Consider the following 20,545-nt stretch of genomic DNA (forward strand, 5'->3'; position numbering starts at 1 on the left):
TTAAACGTGATGTTGCTATTAAATTATGTTAAATTTATAATACACAGGGACCGTGGTGGTTGGTTCATTAGGGCATGGTCTTTAATGATACCTTTTGTTCCGGTGCTCGCCTGACTCGGGTGGGCCATGGCTAGGGGTGCGTTACGTTAGCGGGGTCGGATACTAGCGGTTGCAGGTCGGGCTTTAGGGTGGCCTTCGGTCGGACGACGTCAGGGCTGATTTTTATTATTCACGATTTAGTGAGCAGTATGGACAGAAAGTGAAAGAAAAAAACACTTGTGTCTATATTAAATGAAAGAATTAGACTGTCCATCGAAACTTCAAATGTAAACTACACCTCAATTAAGTCAACAAAAAAGGTTAAGACTAAAAAGCTGATCGCTGAAGCATGATCCACAACACATGACCTAAAAGAATAATAGATGATAAAAGACTATAATAAACCATAGATTTAGTCAGATTATCAGATTATGATCAAGCATTCAGTAAGTAGGCTACCCCAAGACACGGGGGATAAGATTTTAGTTTTAAGAATTTCAAGAGTAGTGAAATCAAAGACATATTTCTCTTCTATTGAATAAAAGAGTGCTGGCTCCCCTTCCTTATTTCAAGTATATCATGGTTATCAGGTACTTCGACGCGTACGCCAAGGAGAATGTGACTTACTGGGGAGTGACTGCCCAGAATGAACCGACTCAAGGTAACATCTTTCCCTCTGGAATCATCTCCATGGGCTGGACCGCGGAGCAGCAGAGGGACTGGATAGCGCAGCATCTGGGTCCAACCCTGCACAAGGCAGGCTACGACTACCTCAAGCTGATGATCATGGACGACAACAGACCATTCCTTCCGAAGTGGGCCGAGACGGTGAGGACACTGACGAATAGTTTACTTCTCTCTTGACCAGCTGCATGCCTCTGTTGAGATGACGGCTCACTCCGAATATAAAGGACGTGTCCTTTGCTGATAAAGGATCCTTAATTTCGACGCTAAAAGCGTTGAGAAACAATATATGTAAGGATATCCGGATTCTTTCGGCGCCAACACAACCTGGTGTATCAACAAATAAATACTTTCTCGGCAGTCATTTGTTTTTATTTATAATTTTTTCCTGCTCTATTTTAGAGAGATACTCTCAAAGAGCTGACATTTCACAAATCAAACCTCCCTTCGACATTCGCTATTCACAGAGTAGCTTAGCTTCTGGATTGTAGTCGCATTGAAGACGAAAATTTCGCCGATTTTATGGTCGACCTTGCAGTCGCCATCATCAGGGTATCAATTACCTAGTGATGATTCGCTGCCAGTTTGTCCTATGAACACTTCGCCATACGAACATGGAATCCTGTACACACTGGCTAGACTTTCGGCTGATGTTTTATATGTCACTGATGTCAGGGTCAACTGCAGCCAAATCAGGAAACACTCCCGTCTCAGACGGGAGTATTTAAAGGCAGGAGAATTTCCAAGAGTTTCGGTAGGAAATTGTTAACCTGATGATTGCGACTGCATTGTCGATCGAAACATAAGTGAAATCATCGTTTTTGACACAGCTACAACCCAGAAGCCAAGCAACTCCAGTTGACTTCTGAAAGTCTACAATTTTTTTTAAGGCAAAAGTAAGTACTAACACTAATAACATGTTTTCATAACCTATTTTTATTTTGCTTAGTGCTGCAAAGCAATGCAATTAGACTAAATCCCAAAGGTCGCCTGATTATCATCAGACCAGACTAAACTAACATTGATTCATCTATTTTACATATTTTCTTTTCTTTTCTTGCAATAAAAGATGGCAGGAAGCATTGCATAAAGTTGAATTACACATAATAACTTATATGCGCATAGTCTATTTGTAAACTATACTTACTCTTTAAATGTTGTAGATGAGACCTGTGATTTTACTGATAAAATCCTCAGTTCCCTGCAGTCAGTACTTTCTAGCACATAAACCAAAATTGCATGAAATCAGCAAAAAAAAAAAAAAAAGGGCAAGTGTTTGTTGTTGATATTAAAATGAGCACATAAATTACCATTTGGCCCACCACGTTTTTATAATTTTAAAGTCTGACCATCCTGATCTATTAGATGAAATTGTTTGCTACCAGAGACGTATAGATGTATGCAGGAGAGGAGATGGGGGTATCTCCCTTCCCTGAAATCCTAAATAGGTAATCTATCACTCCGACCAAAAAAAATTAGAAAGCAACAACAGGAAAATTTTCTATCTCCCCCCCCCCCCCCCTCCGAAATGAAATCTGCATACCTCCAGCTTGTTGCATGAGAATTTTATGATATGAAGTGATAAAATATAAGTTACAATACATATCATGTTGCATGCTATGTATTTTGAACAGGTGCTTGGCAACAAGACAACTAGCAACTATGTGTCTGGAATCGCTGTTCACTACTACTCGGATACTGGCAGCGACCCGGCAATCCTTACAAAAACACACCACGAGTTCCCAGACAGGTTCATTCTCTACACTGAAGCATGTGATCGTAAGTAGAGACTTGTGACCATTTTAACACCCTTTCTATTTCCGCAACCAAGCAAAATTACACTGTAAAATACTCAATGCAAGATAGATAGGCCACAGGTGGTGCGTAAACTAGATAGCTATGGTTTGGCTATGAAAGAAGTTGGTTTTGGTTAAAAAAAAAAAAAAAAAAAAAAATGGTTTTCCTAATTACTTCTGTTGACACTGTATTTATGTACAAAACACAAAATTATAGAAAACATTACACATTGCAGTATAACATACACAGTCATTTGAACATACAGACGTAACTTACGCACCATTTAATTAATTTCCGTTTTGAAAGGAATGTCAGGGATATTTGACCAACGCAGCCAAAATAGTGCCCAGAGATAACCAGCCCTATGTAGAAATTCTCAGCCTACATAAATAGCAAATGACATTGAATGAAAATTAAACATACAAGTAAGCAAAAGCTCCTGCAGGTAACTAATTAAAAAATATAGGCATTTGTATGAGATGAGCATTCATGAATGTTTAGTTCAGATAGAAAACTCAATTACTGCAGCCAATTACTTAGAAATTTAGTACTTCATATTTGAAATACACACATCAACAACAAAAGCAATCTCAGTATGCACTTAGTAAAAACAAATCATTAATAATTATACCAACTTACATTCTAAAATTAATTATTGCTTAAAATAGTTAGTGTGAAATAATTATGTTCTAATTTATTTTTAAATGTTATAGTTCATACCATATTCGTCAAAGATCTGGGGAACTGGGAAAAGGGAGAACGTTATGGCACCAGTATTTTGCAGGTGAGTAACTTACGTTTGAGCAGATATCATTTTCAATGACTTACAGGAAGTACATATGTGTGTTTTGCAATGCCAATATAGTCATGGTTTAAGCTCTTCTGACTACGAATCAATAATTTTGCTTTAAATGTGTACAGTGTGAGAAGAAAATTATCACTAATAGCTGCAGATTTAAATATTATACCTAATTTATTTATCAATAAGGCAATTAATAAATATGAAAACACATTCTCCATATAACGCTAAGAAATAAATAATAGCCCATATTTAAACTCAAATAATCTGAAAAAAAACTTTTGTTCCACATTTTTATATCGATTTTACTACTCTACCACTAGTTTGGTAATTATTAAAATAGCCTCCATAAATTTTTCATTGCAAGTGTGTAACAAATTAAAAAAATTCAAATATAAGTACATTTATGGAGCATTTAATGGTTGACAAAGATAAACACCTACTTTTGTTTTGTGTAATTTCTCCTGGATGATAACTTGTTTCCATAAACAAATTTTTGCACAATGTTTACTTTTTAAAATTACTTGGTACGGCAGACATGGGCGTCTCTGGCAAATAAATTTTGGTGGGAACATCAAAAAATTTTTTAATACTACCTCTGTCAAGTTTTAGTTTGAACCATATCTTTTTGTTCATGCGACAATCTGTGGTAAAGTCATGTCGTAGCTGTTTATAAATTGAATTCTGTACTCAGATAACAAACTTAGAGGAATAATCAATTCAAAAACGTATCACATGTACTGACAGGCACTACTGAATTGTGTTAACATATATCACTTCACTTACCTATTTTGAAATGCTGATTGGACCAAAGATTGTCCTGCGACGGTCACTGGCTGCAATAAATCTTGCTGCTAACTCTTCCAGGTTGAGAAGGTCTAGCAAATCTTGGTGTGTGTGGCAGATGATAACATTATTTTAATGTTTTTGAGTCATGCTGTTTCTTAAATATGTTTTTAGTCTTCGTAGGGAGCTAAAACTCCGTTCAGCTTTGCATGAAGAAGTAGGTATCACAATCAAGAGGCGCACTAAGTTTTCAACATTCTTAAACATAGCTCTAACTTCTGGCGACATTTTTCTTAATATACTTATTACGAACATCACTGACACACGAAACACCATACTTCCTTTGAATATATATACTGTATAGAAGTCGCCAGCCCAGGTTAAAATTTCTAATACGGTTTTGAGGTAGTTGGTTAATTCACCGCCGCAATCGCCACCATCTCTAGGGCATCGACTTGTGGTGGTCCCTAGCGGACAAGTCTCGAACTCTTCAAACACCCCTTCCCCCTCCTGTTGAACGACGTTGAGCTGCAGTGAATGATTGATGAGGGGAGCGGGGAATGACAGCGGGCGACAGCGCTGCGCTCTAACGTGTAAATAACAACTAAGACGATACAGGGCGTTACGGCAGCGCACTGCAGCGGTGAAGTTCCCAAGCTGCTCATCATAAGCTTCTGAAAAACGTAGAGTAAATCCTATCCACTCGCGACTTCTATACAGTATATATATTCAAAGATACTTCTGTAGAAACATTTTCACCTCAACTGAAAACGATGCGACATCTACTTCTGAATAATTGCGAAGTAGACTGGTAAGGTTTTGTTCATCCATACTCGATAACAATGTATCTTCTAATTTCCGAAGGCGCAAGAGATCGACCTGAGCAAATGTCGATTCTAGACCTTTCAGAGCTGCATCAATTATGTCAAAATATTCTTTCCCATAATAAACATTGATATCTTCAGGAACCCAATCTTCTCCCGAACCTATGTACTTTCTTGGTATTCTCTTCATTCTTGGCAATGAAATGGGATTCAAATTACATTTTTCTATTTTTTCATTCGCTCCTTGCATTATTTCCTCAAAACTTGCTTCGTTGCGAAAGTTTTGAATACTTTCTGAAACAATTTCAACAGCCTTAATCAATCCTGATACAGTTTGCTGCCGACTTTAAAATGACTTATTCAGAAACTCCAACATGTCAATTATTTTCTTCCCTAATAATAGATCCAATAGGGTTGTGCTGCATTCAAAGTGAGCCAATAGACCAGGAGCTCTTGTAAGTTGCTTTTCGGTTTCAGAAATTTCTTAATGTTTCTAGAATAATGTCATATTTATCTAAAATTTCTCGAATTTGGTTACCTCTATACAACCATCTTGTAGGGCAGAGTGGTTTTAATTTACTGATATTACCTATTGGACCTTTGTGATTTAGATTCAACTACAGAAACAAACCTTCCTTGTGCTTTAAATGAGTGAGAAAACAAGACACCTAACTCATGAGCCCATTGCATTGCATTTTTAGAACAGGCAGAGACTTCGCAACTTTCCCTTATCACCAGATTCACACAATGAGCACCACAATGTACAAATAGTGCTAATGGCTGCCTCGTTTTAATTACCGATTGCACTCCATTATATATACCGCTCATATTGGCAGCCCTCTCATATGTCTGTCCCTGGAGCATACTGACAGGTAGATTTAGTCTAGTTAATATGCTATAGCCCTACCTGTTGTGTCTGTTGTGCTGTAAAGTCCCAGAAAACTTTCATGTGGTTCAAGATCCGCGTCTACCCAACGAATGCAAATACTTAATTGCTCAATAGGTACCACTTATATCGCGGGTACCGTCGCAGATAACGGAAAATATTGGAAGTTCTTGTGAACGAACACTGTAACAAATACACCTAACAATTTAATTTGCCATCATACTAAGCATTTCATTCTGAATTTCTTCAGAACTAAACTTCTCTCTCTGTTTGTTAATCCACCCATTCAGATCAGGGACATCCTCTGATCGCAGATTTAATAAGAACTGTAGGTTTCCACTTTCTGACACATGGCCCCTTATTGCCAAACCTTGCCTCCCTAAAAATCTAATAGAGCTCAATATTTTTGAAGGCATTCTTTAGCTATTTTATGTTCTTGTTGTTTAACAGAACTTAGTTACATTTCGATAGGCTGACTTAACTGACGATAACTTAAAACAGCTTGTTTATGAGAATCAGATTTTTCGTGAGCTCGAAATCTTTCCAGAGCTTTCTTCCAATTCTTGAAACCGTCCGCTGTGAATGAATTCTCCATTTTCTTCACAAGTATTTTCTCTGGATTTAAATGGCAATATCGATTAAAGTAGAAACAAATAATACCGTTTACGTTTTGTTCAATACTTAGCCATTTGAAGTCTTTAAACCACGAAATCTGAAACTGCAGGGTTCGTTCTTTTAGGTTTTGAACAGGAAAGTTATCTGGCAGTTGAAGTGGTTGATTTGGAAACAAATTCTTATCTGCATCATTTAAAGTAACACTAGAGCCAGCACTTTCAGGAACACGCACTGAAGTTCGTACTTCAACATTACTTTCATATTCATGTAATTGTGTACTTGTTGATTCTTCCTCACATTTACGCTTCTTAATTTTAATAACGAACTTATCCATGTTTTCATTAATATATATAACACCTAAATTCGCGAGTAACTAAAACCACAACCACTCCTACAATAGGAAGCTTCGGAACTGGCATATTGATGTGTGTGTAGGTGTGTGTGTATGAGCTGATTGAAGGGCGTCGGATCATATTACTGGAACGTACAGATAACGATAGCAGCATCTCATGTTCTTATTGGCTTTCAAAGTGACGCCCGTCGAACATAATACTCCTGAGATACACAGTTATTCTCCTACGTGTTAGGGTTTTTTCGAAGAACACATTTCTAAGAAGAGAAGGAAAAATTACTTATTTTTTCAATCATATGCTTTGTGTGTAGATATTAGCTGACACATGATCTACTAATTTATTTCATTAATGTAATACACATATTTTATAAAAATTAAAATACTATAAAACTACTGGTTGTACTTGAAAATATTGGGGGGGGGGGGACGTGTCCCCCACGTCCCCCCTCCCCCCGGCTAGAGACGCCCGTGACGGCAGATACAAAATTGTTTGGTTTAATTTGATTAAATTTAAAATAAATTGATAATGGTCTCACTGATAGTAAAAATAGTTGTTTAAGGCACTGCTCTATGTTATTTCATGTACACTGAGAACCTGGACGACTACTGCGAGGTGTGACGTCACCCACATAGCTGACACGATATTACCTTGTATCTCTATTACAGAAAGGATGCCAAAATCCTGCCTCGCTCTCAGCTATAAAAACTTAACACATGAATGGTTACACCATGGACAGAAAACTGTGTTTCAAGATGTCCCACGTGGAAGACATCTGGTTTAAGTTAATTTGAGCTATTTATTATTCGCTTGCACATTACAACTAACCACTAACTACTAAAACTGCTTGTTGGCACATGACCGGCTTGGGGGTGAAGAGTGGGCTATGCCACGGGGCTGAGCTAAGTGGTGCAGAGACACATCTGCTGAGACTTTCTGGTAGTGGTTGGCAACAAGAGTATGCGTGCGGGCGCTATTGCTGCTGGTTACAAATTCATAAACTACAGACAGGGCCATCCAGAAAAACAAAGAGCCCAGGGGTAAATAATTTTTTCGGGCCATCTTCCTATTATTTAATGTACAACTTTTCACACCCCACAATTACAATTAAAAATCTAAATACTGTAAACGTTACTGTGACGATGCTGTCAATGTCCTAACAGGGTAAAGCCAAATACATAGATTAAAAAAAATCCCTTTTGACACAGCTTACAGGCGTGGTCAGATTTTGAAGAACCTATTTATTCTGGAAATATTTTGAAAACTTCTATTTACTTTTGGAACATTTTAAGAACTTGATGTACATAACATTTTTACGTACTTCAATATTACCAAATGATCGATTAAACATTTTCTCATTTTCCATGCAGCAAAAGTATTATGAATGTTTTTAACTCAATGCATCCAGCATTGAATAGCTTAGAACAAATATAATATTATACCAACTTAGGTATTTGTTAAAGAAACAATCAAACGTTTGTGAGTTGGTAGCACTAGTTTTTTTTTGTTTTGTTTATGTGAGAAGAGGGACGATAATAAGATGTATAAAAGGAAGTAGAAATACACGTTGTTTCTGTGATATTAAGTCTTTTAATATGTAATTCGCACCCTAAAAGATTAATAACATTTAATAGGTTATGGGCCCAGACACAACCTGGCAAGGTCTGCATCTGTTTAAGTTGAATACGGGATTGTGAGTGGAATTATTATTGTATTGCTCCCGGTCGCCATTACTGCAGTGCCGTTCGTAAGCAGTAAGTTTAAAATCACATTTGAGTCATGGAGAGTGAGAAAAGTGTAGTTATTCTAAAGGGAAAAAATAACTGGAATATTTGGAGTTTCCAAATTAGGATAATTTTAGCTGCAAAGGAATGCCTTGACGTCGTAGAGGCAGACTTGAAACCAAAAAATGAAAATTCGTCATCGTTCACAAAGGAAAGCAAAGAATGGTGGTTAAAAGATGTCAAGGCACGTGAAATCATCGTCACAAGAATGGACGAAGATACGATGAAGCATATTTTGACGTGTGTGACTGCCCATGAAATTTGGTGCAAACTAAAATCTATCTTTGAGCAGAAGTCGCAAGTTAGTTTGCACCTACAACAACAGAAATTTTTCAGTTACAGCTACGCCGAGAAGGGTATCGCACATCATGTGTCAGAATTGCAGGAACTTGCTTTCCACATGAGACAAGCAGGTGAGCAAGTTTCTGACCAAATGCTTATTACCAAGATCCTGATGTCACTTCCAGCACGATATAAGCATTTTCGAACGTCTTGGGAGTCAGCGACCCCGGACAAGCAAACACTCAATGAACTCCTAGGCCGCTTGCTGATGGAAGAAGAGAGGTTAGGTGATGAAGATGAACCAACACACGTGGAGACTGCACTACTTGCAAAGCGAATGAGTGGAAATTCCAAAGACGGTTCTCAACATTATCAAGAAAAACGTGTGTGTTTCTATTGCAAAAAGCCTGGACATATAATAAAAAACTGTTTCTTTCTTAAGAACAAGGAAAAAAGGGCCATACCCTCAGAGGCTTTAGTGTGCATGGCTCTGTATCATAACAGTAGGTCAGATTCTCAGGGCTTTTATCTAGACAGTGGCAGTTCAGACCATATGAGCTGCCGTCGCGAATGGTTCTCGTCATTTCGCCCAGTGAAAAGAAATGTAAAAATAGGGAATGGGAAATTGCTGGAAGCCTGTGGAGTAGGGGACATAAATGTGTCTGTATTTAATGGTAGTTCGTGGACTGAAACTGTTATAAAAGATGTGTTGTGTGTCCCAGAATTGGAGCTGAATCTGCTCTCGGTAGGTGCATTGGTAAACAAAGGCTTCACAGTGATTGGAAGGTCAGAGGGGTGTTCAATTGAAAAAAACAGTGTTGTGTTTGCGATAGCTGAACGTCATGACAACTTGTTCGTTGTGAAGATTAAAGTACTTCTCAGTTCCTCATATTCTGTAAAATCAGATAACTCTCTAAATATGTGGCATAAAAGGCTTGCTCACCAGAGTGTCTCACATGTGAAGCGTGTTTTGAATAGAATGAATATAGAGTACACGGACAGCGAAAACTGCAACTTCTGTGAAGACTGTGTAAGTGGAAAACAACACAGGTTGCCATTTCCTTGCAGTCAAACTAAAACTCATTACCCTTGTGAACTGGTTCATGTTGATTTAAATGGACCAATGGAAGTGAACAGCCTTGGTGGGGCTAGGTACTTTCTGATCTTCAAGGATGACTTTTCCCATTTCAGAACTGTATACTTTCTTAAGAGTAAAAATGAAACTGTGACAAGATTTAAAGAGTTCTTGGCAGCAGCAGAAAGTGCAACAGGATTCCCAGTGAAAACTATCCGCAGTGACAATGGTACTGAGGTGTCTAACACAGAGGTTGAAACACTTTTGAGGGATAAAGGAATCGAGCATCAGAAGTCTGTCCCTTATGCTGCTGAACAAAATGGCAAGGTTGAGAGGGAAATGCGCACCATTGTGGAGGCAGCCAGAACACTTTTGTCTTCTTCGGATCTAGGAAAGGAGTATTGGGCCGAAGCAGTCAATACATCAGTGTATGTCATAAATAGGACAGGCACAAGTTCGGTGACAGACAAAACCCCATTTGAATTATGGTGTGGCAAACCCAGCAAGATAGACTACTTTCAGGTATTTGGTTGTGAGGCCTATGTACATGTGCCTAAGCAAAAACGCAGAAAATGGGATAGCAAAAGTAAAAAGGGAATATTTGTGGGGTATGGAGAGAACATGAAAGGATACAGGATATGTTTCCCCGAAGAAAAGAAGGTTATCGTTGCGCGTGATGTAATATTCCATCACAAGAGTTGTCCAAAGGAAATCATAAAAAGGAAACACATAATGCTTGTTGAATCAGAAGAGAATAGGGATGATCAACAGCTGGATGAAGAAGATGTATGTCACCACCGAATCGAAGCAGGCCAAGGCCTAAATGATGATGCATCAGAAGCAGGAAGTAATTCATCGGCAGAAGATTTCATAGGATTTGACAGTGAAGAAGTGAGACATTTAGATGCTCAAGATATTCGTTCTCTAAGATGTCGAGAGTTGTTAAGGATGCCAAGCAAATTTCAAGATTACTGCCTTTTCTCTAACAGTGGAATCAGTGAACCTCAGTCTTATGCAGAGGCCCTTGATAGACCAGAAGGGAAAATGTGGAAGGAAGCAGTTGAAAGAGAACTGAAAGCATTGGAAGAAAACAACACCTGGAGTGAAGTGGATCTTCCAGCAAACCAGAAACCTATCGACACGAAGTGGGTGTTCAAAATCAAGGCAGGAGATCAAGATGAAGACATCCAGTACAAAGCACGGTTGGTGGCAAAAGGGTTTCAGCAAACTCATAACTTTGATCACTCGGAAATATATGCCCCAGTTGCCAAGCTACCAACTATGAGATTGTTCCTGGTTATTGCTCTCAAGTACAATATGACTATCTACCAGCTTGATGTCAAAAATGCATTCTTACATGGAAGAATAGATGAAGAGGTCTACATTACCAAGCCAGAAGGTATGGATGCTGCAAACAACGTGATTGGGGAAACACCAGTTAGAGTGTTGAAATTAAATAAATCACTATATGGTCTGCAAAAGTCACCAAAATACTGGAATGAAGAATTTAACTCATTCATGATGGAATTGGGATTCAATCGCTCAAGGTCAGACTACTGTCTTTATTGTAAGCTTGAAGGGAATGCCAGAACCTATCTTCTCTTGTATGTAGATGACTTGTTGCTGATGGGAATGGATCGTGAGGAAGTGGACCTGATTCGACAAAAGCTAGCCTCTCGATTTAAAATGACAGATCTGGGAACAGTCTCAAACTTCCTTGGTATAAACATTTGTCAACATGATGGAGAAATAACGCTGGACCAAACAAAATACCTCGAGAATGTTCTGCTTCGCTTCCACATGACTGATTGTAAGCCTGTGTCAACCCCTCAAGAGGTTGGGTTGGATATCACAGACAAATCTGAGGACACAGAACTCGAGAAGAGGTGTAGAGCACTCATCGGTTGCCTGATGTACGCCATGTTAGGCACTCGACCAGACCTCAGTGCAGCAGTCAGCTTCTTGAGCCGTTTTCAAAGTCATCCTGGAATGGAGTTGTGGAAAGCTTTGAAAAGGGTCTTAAGATACATTCGAGGTACAACAGAACTACAATTGGTGTACACATCCAGGAACCAATGTCCAACTCTACAGGGATATGTTGATGCCGATTGGGCTGGCAGTTCTTCAGACCGTAAGTCGACGTCAGGCTACGTTTTCCAGGTGTTTGGCTGTACAGTTACCTGGTCCTCTACCAAGCAGCAGTCAGTCTCACTGTCTTCAACTGAGGCTGAATATATTGCTCTAAGTTCTGGAGTAAGTGAAGTGCTGTGGCTAAAGAGTGTCTTGATGGAGCTAGGTATTGATGTAGAAGAACCTGTAACCATCTACGAGGACAATCAGTCAGCTATTTATGTGGCAAAAAACCCTGAAAACCATAGACGGCTGAAACATGTGGATATTAAGTACCATTTCGTTAGAGATGTGGTTAATTCGGGAGTGATTACCCTCAACTACATCAAGTCTGATGAACAGTTGGCAGATGGCTTTACCAAGCCTCTAGGAAAACTGAAGTTTGAACAATTTGTGTATCTCTTAGGTCTTGAGTCCAAAAAAAAAAAAAAAAGCAGTAAATAATAAAACATAGTGGTACGCTAGATTAGTAGCTAGTTATGTACGTTTGATTGAGAGGGAATGTTAAAGAAACAATCAAACGTTTGTGAGTTGGTAGCACTAGTTTTTTTTGTTTTGTTTATGTGAGAAGAGGGACGATAATAAGATGTATAAAAGGAAGTAGAAATACACGTTGTTTCTGTGATATTAAGTCTTTTAATATGTAATTCGCACCCTAAAAGATTAATAACATTTAATAGTATTACATTTTTTTGACCTTCCAACATTATTTTTATCCCTTGCACTGATAATTTGGTCATGTAAAAATTTGCTTTACACAAAGGTTCAATATAATATAATTTTTAAAATAAATTTAAATGAATTTGAAACTAAAAGAAGTTTCAAATTTTTTTCAACCCATTTTTACAGCAGTAATTCATTTCATCAAAAATTGTTTCAGCCAAAGTTTCAGATTTATGTATAGTATATCTATTAGAAAAATTATTGATTTTTTTTTGCTTTGATAACTCATTTCCACCCCTTTCGGTAATGGTTGGTTACATAAATATGTATTTTAACTAGTTTTGACAATATTTAGAAAGAAAACTAAAATAGGAAAGTATTGATAGCATACATGGTAGGGAATTTTATTTATTTTCTTATTTCAACCCCAGGTTTTTTTTCAACCCCTTGAAATAATAATTTTTAGTATCAAAAATTGTTTAATAAAAGTTTTAAATAAAAATTATTATACTTACAATTCGAATGGATATGATAGTGTGCCTACTATGGGCGTTATGAATTTATTTTTGTATTTTAACCCCATTTTATCCACCCTGTGAAAGGGTTGGTTGTATCAAAAATTGTTTCAGACAAAAGTTTTAGATAATAATAGTTGGGTTTACAAACAATTTGAAGGGATCTGATAGTGTGTCTACTAAGGGAGTTACATCTTGTATGTCACTCAACCCCTGTTTATTCCACCCCTTGCAGTAATGATAGGTCGTATTAAAAATTTATTACAGACAAAGGTTGTAGATAATAATTTATGGTTTTACAATATATTAGAACAAATTTAATAGTGTGCATGGTATGGAAATTGTAGTTGTTTTTTTTAGTTCCACCCGTTTTTTTTTTTTTTTCAATCCCCGCAACAATGGCTCATTTATCAAAAATTGTTTCAGACAAACGTTTTAGATAAAAATTATAAGCTTTACAAACAATTAGAACAGTTTTGATGGTGTGATTACTAAGATAGTTATTAATTTATTTTTTGCTATTTGAACCCCTCTTCATCCACCCTTAGAAGCAATGGTTAGTTGTATCAAAAATTGTTTTAGACAAAAGTTTTGGATAATAATTATAAGGTTTACAAACAATCTGAACGGATTTAATATTGTACTTACTAAGGGAGCTATTAATTTTTATGGCTGTCAACCCCTGTTATTTCTTCTCCCCCCCCCCCCTCTTTTTTCAGTAATAGTTCAGGTATAAAAAATTATTTCAGATGAAAGTGGTAGATAATAATTTATGGTTTTAAAATTAAAATAACAGATTTAATTGTGTACATGGTATGGAAATCATGATGATTTTTATTTATTTATTTTTTTTTTTAATTCTACCCGTGTGTTATTCATCCCCTTGCAGCAATGGTTCATCTTATCAAAAACTGTTCCAGACAAAAGTTTTAGATAAAAATTTAAGATTTACAAACAATGCAAATGGATTTGATAATGTGCCTACGAAGGGAGTTACAAATTTTATTGTCCTCTAACCCTTGTTTTTTCCAACCCTTGCAGTTATGGTTGGTTGTATCAAAAAATGTTCTAAACAAAAATTTTTGGAAATACTCATAGCAAAATTTATATATAGTATACACATGCCAATTTCTACCCCTTTGGTTTTTGAGTGGACTTTGGACCATGAAACGAAAAACTACATAAAAACTTTCTTGAAGTCGCACTATGGAGACAGCTACAAAAGGTAAGTATTTCTTCTAAATCTACCTAAATCACATTGATTAAAAGATAACAAAACTATGTAATTAAATAAATTGTGATGGTGACTTTAAAAATGTGTTCATTGAGATTAGTCACTGTTATAATTAATTAAAAACACTATAACTAAAAATCAAAAAGTGTGAAATAAAACCTCAGGAGGGAGAGAGGGCGGGCGGCGTGCTGTTTAACCGCCACACTCACCCACGCACACACAGAAACTTGTAAAGAGGGCATGGACAATGTGTTTTAATTTAAATCAAAACTTGGTAAAAAAAAAAAAAACCTTGCAGAATAGTAAAGAGTAAGGTTATGCTGGAAAACTGCAACACAGTATATACTGAAGCATTATTGAAGTACATGCCAGCAGCAGAAGTAACTTGATCACATCAGGCAGTATCCAAACTAGCAGAACACAACTTTTATGACAGTATGTGAATTAAAAAGGTGTTGCCAACAGGCGATTAACAACTGGGTCGTGGGCTGGACGGACTGGAACATGGTGCTGAACCTCAGCGGAGGGCCCACGTGGACCGCCAAGCCATACAACGCCCCGATCATCACCAACTCCACGGCAGACGAGTTCTACAAGCAGCCCATGTACTACTTCCTGGCGCACTTCTCGTCCTTCGTGCCGCCCGGCTCCAAGCGCATTGGACTCTCGGCCGAGGCTTCTGATATCCTGTCCACGGCCTTCCTCACCCCGGACCAGGAGACCGTCATCGTGCTCATGAACAGGTGAGTGCCGCAACTCTCCTCACCATTACCCGAGATAACACCTGTCTGCCTGGTCACGACACTCTTCTTCGATCAGTCCTCTGTTGTGCTATACACAGCCTTCTTTACAGCAGACCATCATTTTGCTCATGAACAGGTCAGTGCCGAAACACTCCTCCTCATCCCCAGAGTGAATAGCTGGGTGGGGGTATCAGACAAGACCCTATCTGATTCCTTGTTACCCGTGTAGAACGAGCGAGATGATTCCGTGATAAAATGTAGGACTCACATTTAATTTCAATTGATTTCCCAAAATAACTTCAGTCATATAAGGGCGCGGTTTGTAACCACCATAAAGCAAGGCCGATTCCTTCATCGACACTCCTGAAATGTGTCTTCCTGTATTATGGTCGCTAGTGATCATGTCGTCGACATATTGAGAGTCCTGTGTCTTACCACTGTGCCACTTCGCTCCATCAGTTCAGCCAAAATAAAATTACTGTAAACAAAATAATTAAAATACTGAAAAATTTTAGGTCAAAAATATGGTCAAAAACCTGCAATGGATTTGTAAAAGTATGTGATTGCCAAAGCTCCAACTATAGTTTTTCCTACGAAAATTACATGGAATAATGCTGTGTAGCATACCTTAGTTGTCAAGGACTAAGCAGGAGTGGTTAAGGAGCCCGCCTAGTCAGTATGCAGTCTTCTCTCTTCTCGTCATGCATGTGACAACTATGAGATTTGATTGGAAACCATAATATTTATGGAAGAGAAATGAAGATAAAGGTGTAATGCCCTTGAGTACTTTCAAATATTTCTATCAGATGTTTCATGCCTAAAAATTATTCTGAAAACTCTCATTTTAACCATTTCTCTCTTCTAAAAATACTATTTAAAAACTAAATACGTAAACAGAACTACTCATCCACCCTCAGTGTATTATAAAATGCTTTCATGAACAGACTTCATTCAGATAACTTAAGCAATTTTCAAATTGCGTGGTTTCTTTCTAAAACTCTGCACAATTGTACAGGGCCCTTAAAATAAGTAACCATATATTTCTTTCTTTCATGAGTTATCGAGTTATCGAGTTATAAGCAAACAATTAAATAAACAGGCTGGCCAAAAAAAATATATTACAGTATTTTAGCTTGGTTTCAACTATAAAAACCAACAGAACTAATTTTTGTAGTAATAATTACATACAAAATTCTCAGCACTGATGTAAATAATTTTACTAAATTATTTATACATTTTTTCTGCAGCAATGACACAGCCAGGTCAGTGATGATCTCCGACAACAGCAGAGGGAGCATTGCTGTCGATGTTCAAGCCAGAAGCATCCACACCATCCTCTACAAGTAGAGTTGTCAGTGGCCTTCAAAATTTGACTGGACGTAGTGTTTGAGATATATATCATGTAAAGAAACCTTTTTAAATCAATTATTTTTAAAGCATTAACTGTAATTTTGTAATTTTTTGTCTTCTATACAAAAATTTAAAAAATTATACAATAGCAAGAAGTATGTTTTAAGGAATTGTTCTTTAAATGGTGCTGAAATCAATGAAAATAAGAGCATGTAACTAAACCATAACTGGTTATTCTTTTCCGCTTAGAACACACACAGTTTGGCCACCCCTCTTATGGCCAAAATGTGTGCTTACCATAGCTTTCCTCAATACAGGCATAAGTAAGGTCACATTTATCCCTAAACAATATATAAATACAAAATAAGTTAAATAAAATCAGTTCTCAAACTTTTTTCATGACATCCAATTCAAACAATAAACAGATGATAATCATTGGCTGTTATCAATAATGACCGTAATACAAATGTTTTAGAACCTTGAATAAACAAGTGATGTGAACGTATAAACATACAAAGATAAAAATTCAGTTTGTGCACTTCAAAATGCTAACAAATGCTAACAAATTCTAACAATAGATTTTTAAAAAACCTGATTTTACTCTCTCAAATTTTATTTAGATTGGGGGAGTATGCTAACTTTCTTTTAAAACCTCACCTTACTTTATCAAATGAAAATATGATGAATGAATACTGGGTGGCCACAAATATATTATTTACAAATTCAAGGACATTTCAAGAATTTCAAGGACCAACATTCTGTTTTCGAGCTTCAGTAAATGACAGAGAAGTGATGAAAATCATTCAAAACTTAAACATTATTTACAAGGAGTGAATGATATGCATGATGATATAAACATTCCCAATGTACAGTTCTTCACATCACCCTCCACACCGGATGTTTGACATTTATGGTACAATTTTTTCTCAAGATAGTAAACTTCACACAGTAGGTACTGAACAGGGTGGGAAAGTTGGAAAAAGCTGGGGCAATAAGTTGCAAAAGGGAAGTCTACAAGGAGGGAGGATTCTAGAAAGATTTTAAGTATAGAAGGAGAATGGAAAAGGAGAAAAACTTGCTGGAAGAGAGAACGATAGGGGAATGGAATGTGGACAGAGGAGACAGTAGTGGTAACAGGAGTGTAGCTCCGGGTATAATGGGTAAAATAACTGGTCAGGAAGTCAATTATGTGCTGTTTTGTTGGAATTCACAATAATCTAGTAAACACATACCTAGTTTTTGATATCGCAATATACTAACATATTAATAGCCACTAAACATTTTAAAATAAACTATTAACCATAATTTGAACACAGCAATATCCGGACATACATATATTTTTTGATGCTTTAACAAAGAAACGCACATTACAAAGGTATTGGAACACTCAATACTTGCTTATTATGGAGGAGTAGCTCTGATCAAAACGTAGATTGAGTATAATATTTATTCGCTCTACAGATTAAAATACTTTATGAAACAATAAAATTCAAGTACTCAAGCCACGATTCAAGCACATTTACAGATTTTCCAAGGAAAGACAAAATTCAAGGACAGTTACCACTTCTCAAAGATTCAAAGACATGGCCACTATGCTCAACACGCATACTGCATTTTTAAATGAAACTAGCAAATAGTGGCATAAAGTTTAGGTTATTATAAAATAAAAACTAAATATAATAAAACTTTTTATGTTATCAACTCACTGAACAAAATGCTATTACTCTCTAAGTTTTATCAAAGAAATTTTGTTACATTTTGTACTTGCATGTAATTAATTACATGTGTGTATTGTATACCAATACATATGTATGCACACAGAAAAACTAGTATCAGGCTCAATATATTTGATATTTTATTATTTTTTTTACTGTACCATACTCTTTATTTTACCATACTTTTTAAAGAATAACTGCACCTTAAGTAGCCATCCGCATTGCCTTAAACAATTAAATAAACTCGTATGGAATTTATCATACAATTTACGAATAAACAGCCTTAGTTGTGGTCTGAGTTGAATCCAAACAATGTGGAGAAAAAAACAATTATAGAAGCAAAATAATTTAGAAAATCACCTCCTTAAATAATTTTACTTCTAAAACTTTCTTGCTCTTAAAATAACAATGCTTAGTTGTTCACAAATAGCTTTGAATTTTTAAAACATATTATTTTACAAGATTTTTAGCAATTTTTGAAACAAATTTATATTTTAACAATAGCATTAACTAAGGCAGTATTTGGTCCGGAATCATTTGTATAGCATGCATGGATACCTTGTCATAACACATTTAATATTTAAAATAGCATTCATAAAGCTCTAAAAATCTGTTTTTCTCAAAATTCTATTAGTTGAATTTGCACATAACAGTGATAAAAAAAAAGAGCAAGTTGGTGCAACTGTAAAACATTGCACTCTTCTTTCAGGAGAACCCGGGTTCCAATCTTGATCCATCTCGGTTTCCCATAGTTCCCCAAAATTACACCAGGTGAATGCTGGAACATTTCCTTACCACACAGGGTATAGCCACTTCCTTCCCAAACTTCCCTCACTTGCACTGTGGGAGGCCACTTCCAATGACCTCGTTGATGAAATGTTAAAACCTATATACCTGCCTGCAGCCACACAAATAGTTACTTGCAAATGGTTGAGTTTGTGTGAATTGCATGTTACTTTTACCTGTTTACTGTTTGATGCTAACCAATTCAGTTGTAAAGTTGTTAAATACCACAACTGTGTTGGTTCAGATTTGTGGTATCAGTCCAGTTAGAAAAATGGTTTCAGCATAAATCTAGTATACTTATGTGAATGCATTTATATAATAAGAAACCAAATGGTAAAAATTATAAATATGTTACAATTACTTTAAAAAGGATTCAATGTGGAAAATTAATGGTGCCAACTCATGTTCGAGCATAGGATAATTCCTGTCCCCTGCTACTAACAACACTAACTGAGAAAGTGTTATTTTGCTGATGTTTTCTTAAGGTTTCATAATTAATTTATACTCATGTTTCTTCCATTATGCATAGGCATTTAAGGTATTTTGTTTGTGCTAAACTATTAATTATTTATTAGTTAGGGTTAAGTTTTAAATAAAGTTGAATGTAGTTTTTTTTTATTATTACTTTTTCTATCTTACTTGATCAGTTAAAATTAACATATGTAGTTAATTATGTTTTTACACTTGTAAAGCATCTTCTGGTTAGTCATGCGGTAACATTCTAGAAGCATAAAGGAAGAAAAACAGGTGAGACACAGGGGCGTAGCTGGGGGGGGGGGGGGGGGGGGGAGTGATTTAGGGGTTCAAAACCCCCCGTTAGCACCAAATCTTTAATTAATTTCTTATTCATCACTCAAACAAATCTCATATTAAAATTAATAAAATTTTTACCAATACAATATTTAAATTTAAGTACCGAAAACTGCTAAAATAGCACTATTTTACACCTTAAAATCCAAATATTCCCCGGGGGAGGACCCCCGGACCCCCTCTTTAATACGGGGGGGGGGGGGGGGGGGGGGGGGAGGGGGCCATGCTTCTTAACACCCCCCATACACAAATCCTGGCTACGCCACTGGTGAGACATAGGCACAACACTATGTTGCCAGGAAGTTATTTTTCAAGCAAGTTAGTGCATTGTTGGGAAAACCCAGCACGTAGGCACATGAATGCATAGCAACAGACCAGAAGGTTCGCTAGGCACTGTCTCTCCAGCCAATCAGGACGAACCATGCGGTGGTGTGATGTGTCTTTCCAGACTTTCCCAGGTAAATTTTAGCAACATAACATTCCCTATATTATCATGTACCTGGTTCTGTTTTGTGATTGGTCAGTTGGCACACGGGGTTGCATCCACTTTATAAGGGAAGACAATTTCGTTGCTCAATTAGTTGTCACTCGATTGTCACAGCATGTAGCCGCGTTGTCGGCAGCTCACAATAATTATTTAAGATTGTGTGACCGGATAGTTTCACAGCTGCTGGTCAG

The 20,545-nt window shown here is 36.9% G+C and overlaps 1 protein-coding gene across 1 annotated transcript in view; it reads left to right on the forward strand.

Moving 5' to 3' along the window:
- The window catches only part of LOC134534714 (lysosomal acid glucosylceramidase-like), a 42,923-nt gene extending 26,143 nt beyond the window's left edge, over positions 1-16,780 (forward strand). Inside the window, exons 6-10 of the mRNA XM_063373194.1 lie at positions 630-867; positions 2,358-2,502; positions 3,234-3,304; positions 14,929-15,206; positions 16,454-16,780. Coding sequence (XP_063229264.1) covers positions 630-867; positions 2,358-2,502; positions 3,234-3,304; positions 14,929-15,206; positions 16,454-16,553 — 832 coding nt within the window. The 3' untranslated portion in view covers positions 16,554-16,780. The remainder of the gene's footprint in view (positions 1-629; positions 868-2,357; positions 2,503-3,233; positions 3,305-14,928; positions 15,207-16,453) is intronic.
- The last annotated feature ends 3,765 nt before the right edge of the window (positions 16,781-20,545 follow it).

The sequence above is a fragment of the Bacillus rossius genome, chromosome 8 (assembly GCF_032445375.1).
Source record: "Bacillus rossius redtenbacheri isolate Brsri chromosome 8, Brsri_v3, whole genome shotgun sequence".
Taxonomy (NCBI): Eukaryota; Metazoa; Arthropoda; class Insecta; order Phasmatodea; family Bacillidae; genus Bacillus; species Bacillus rossius.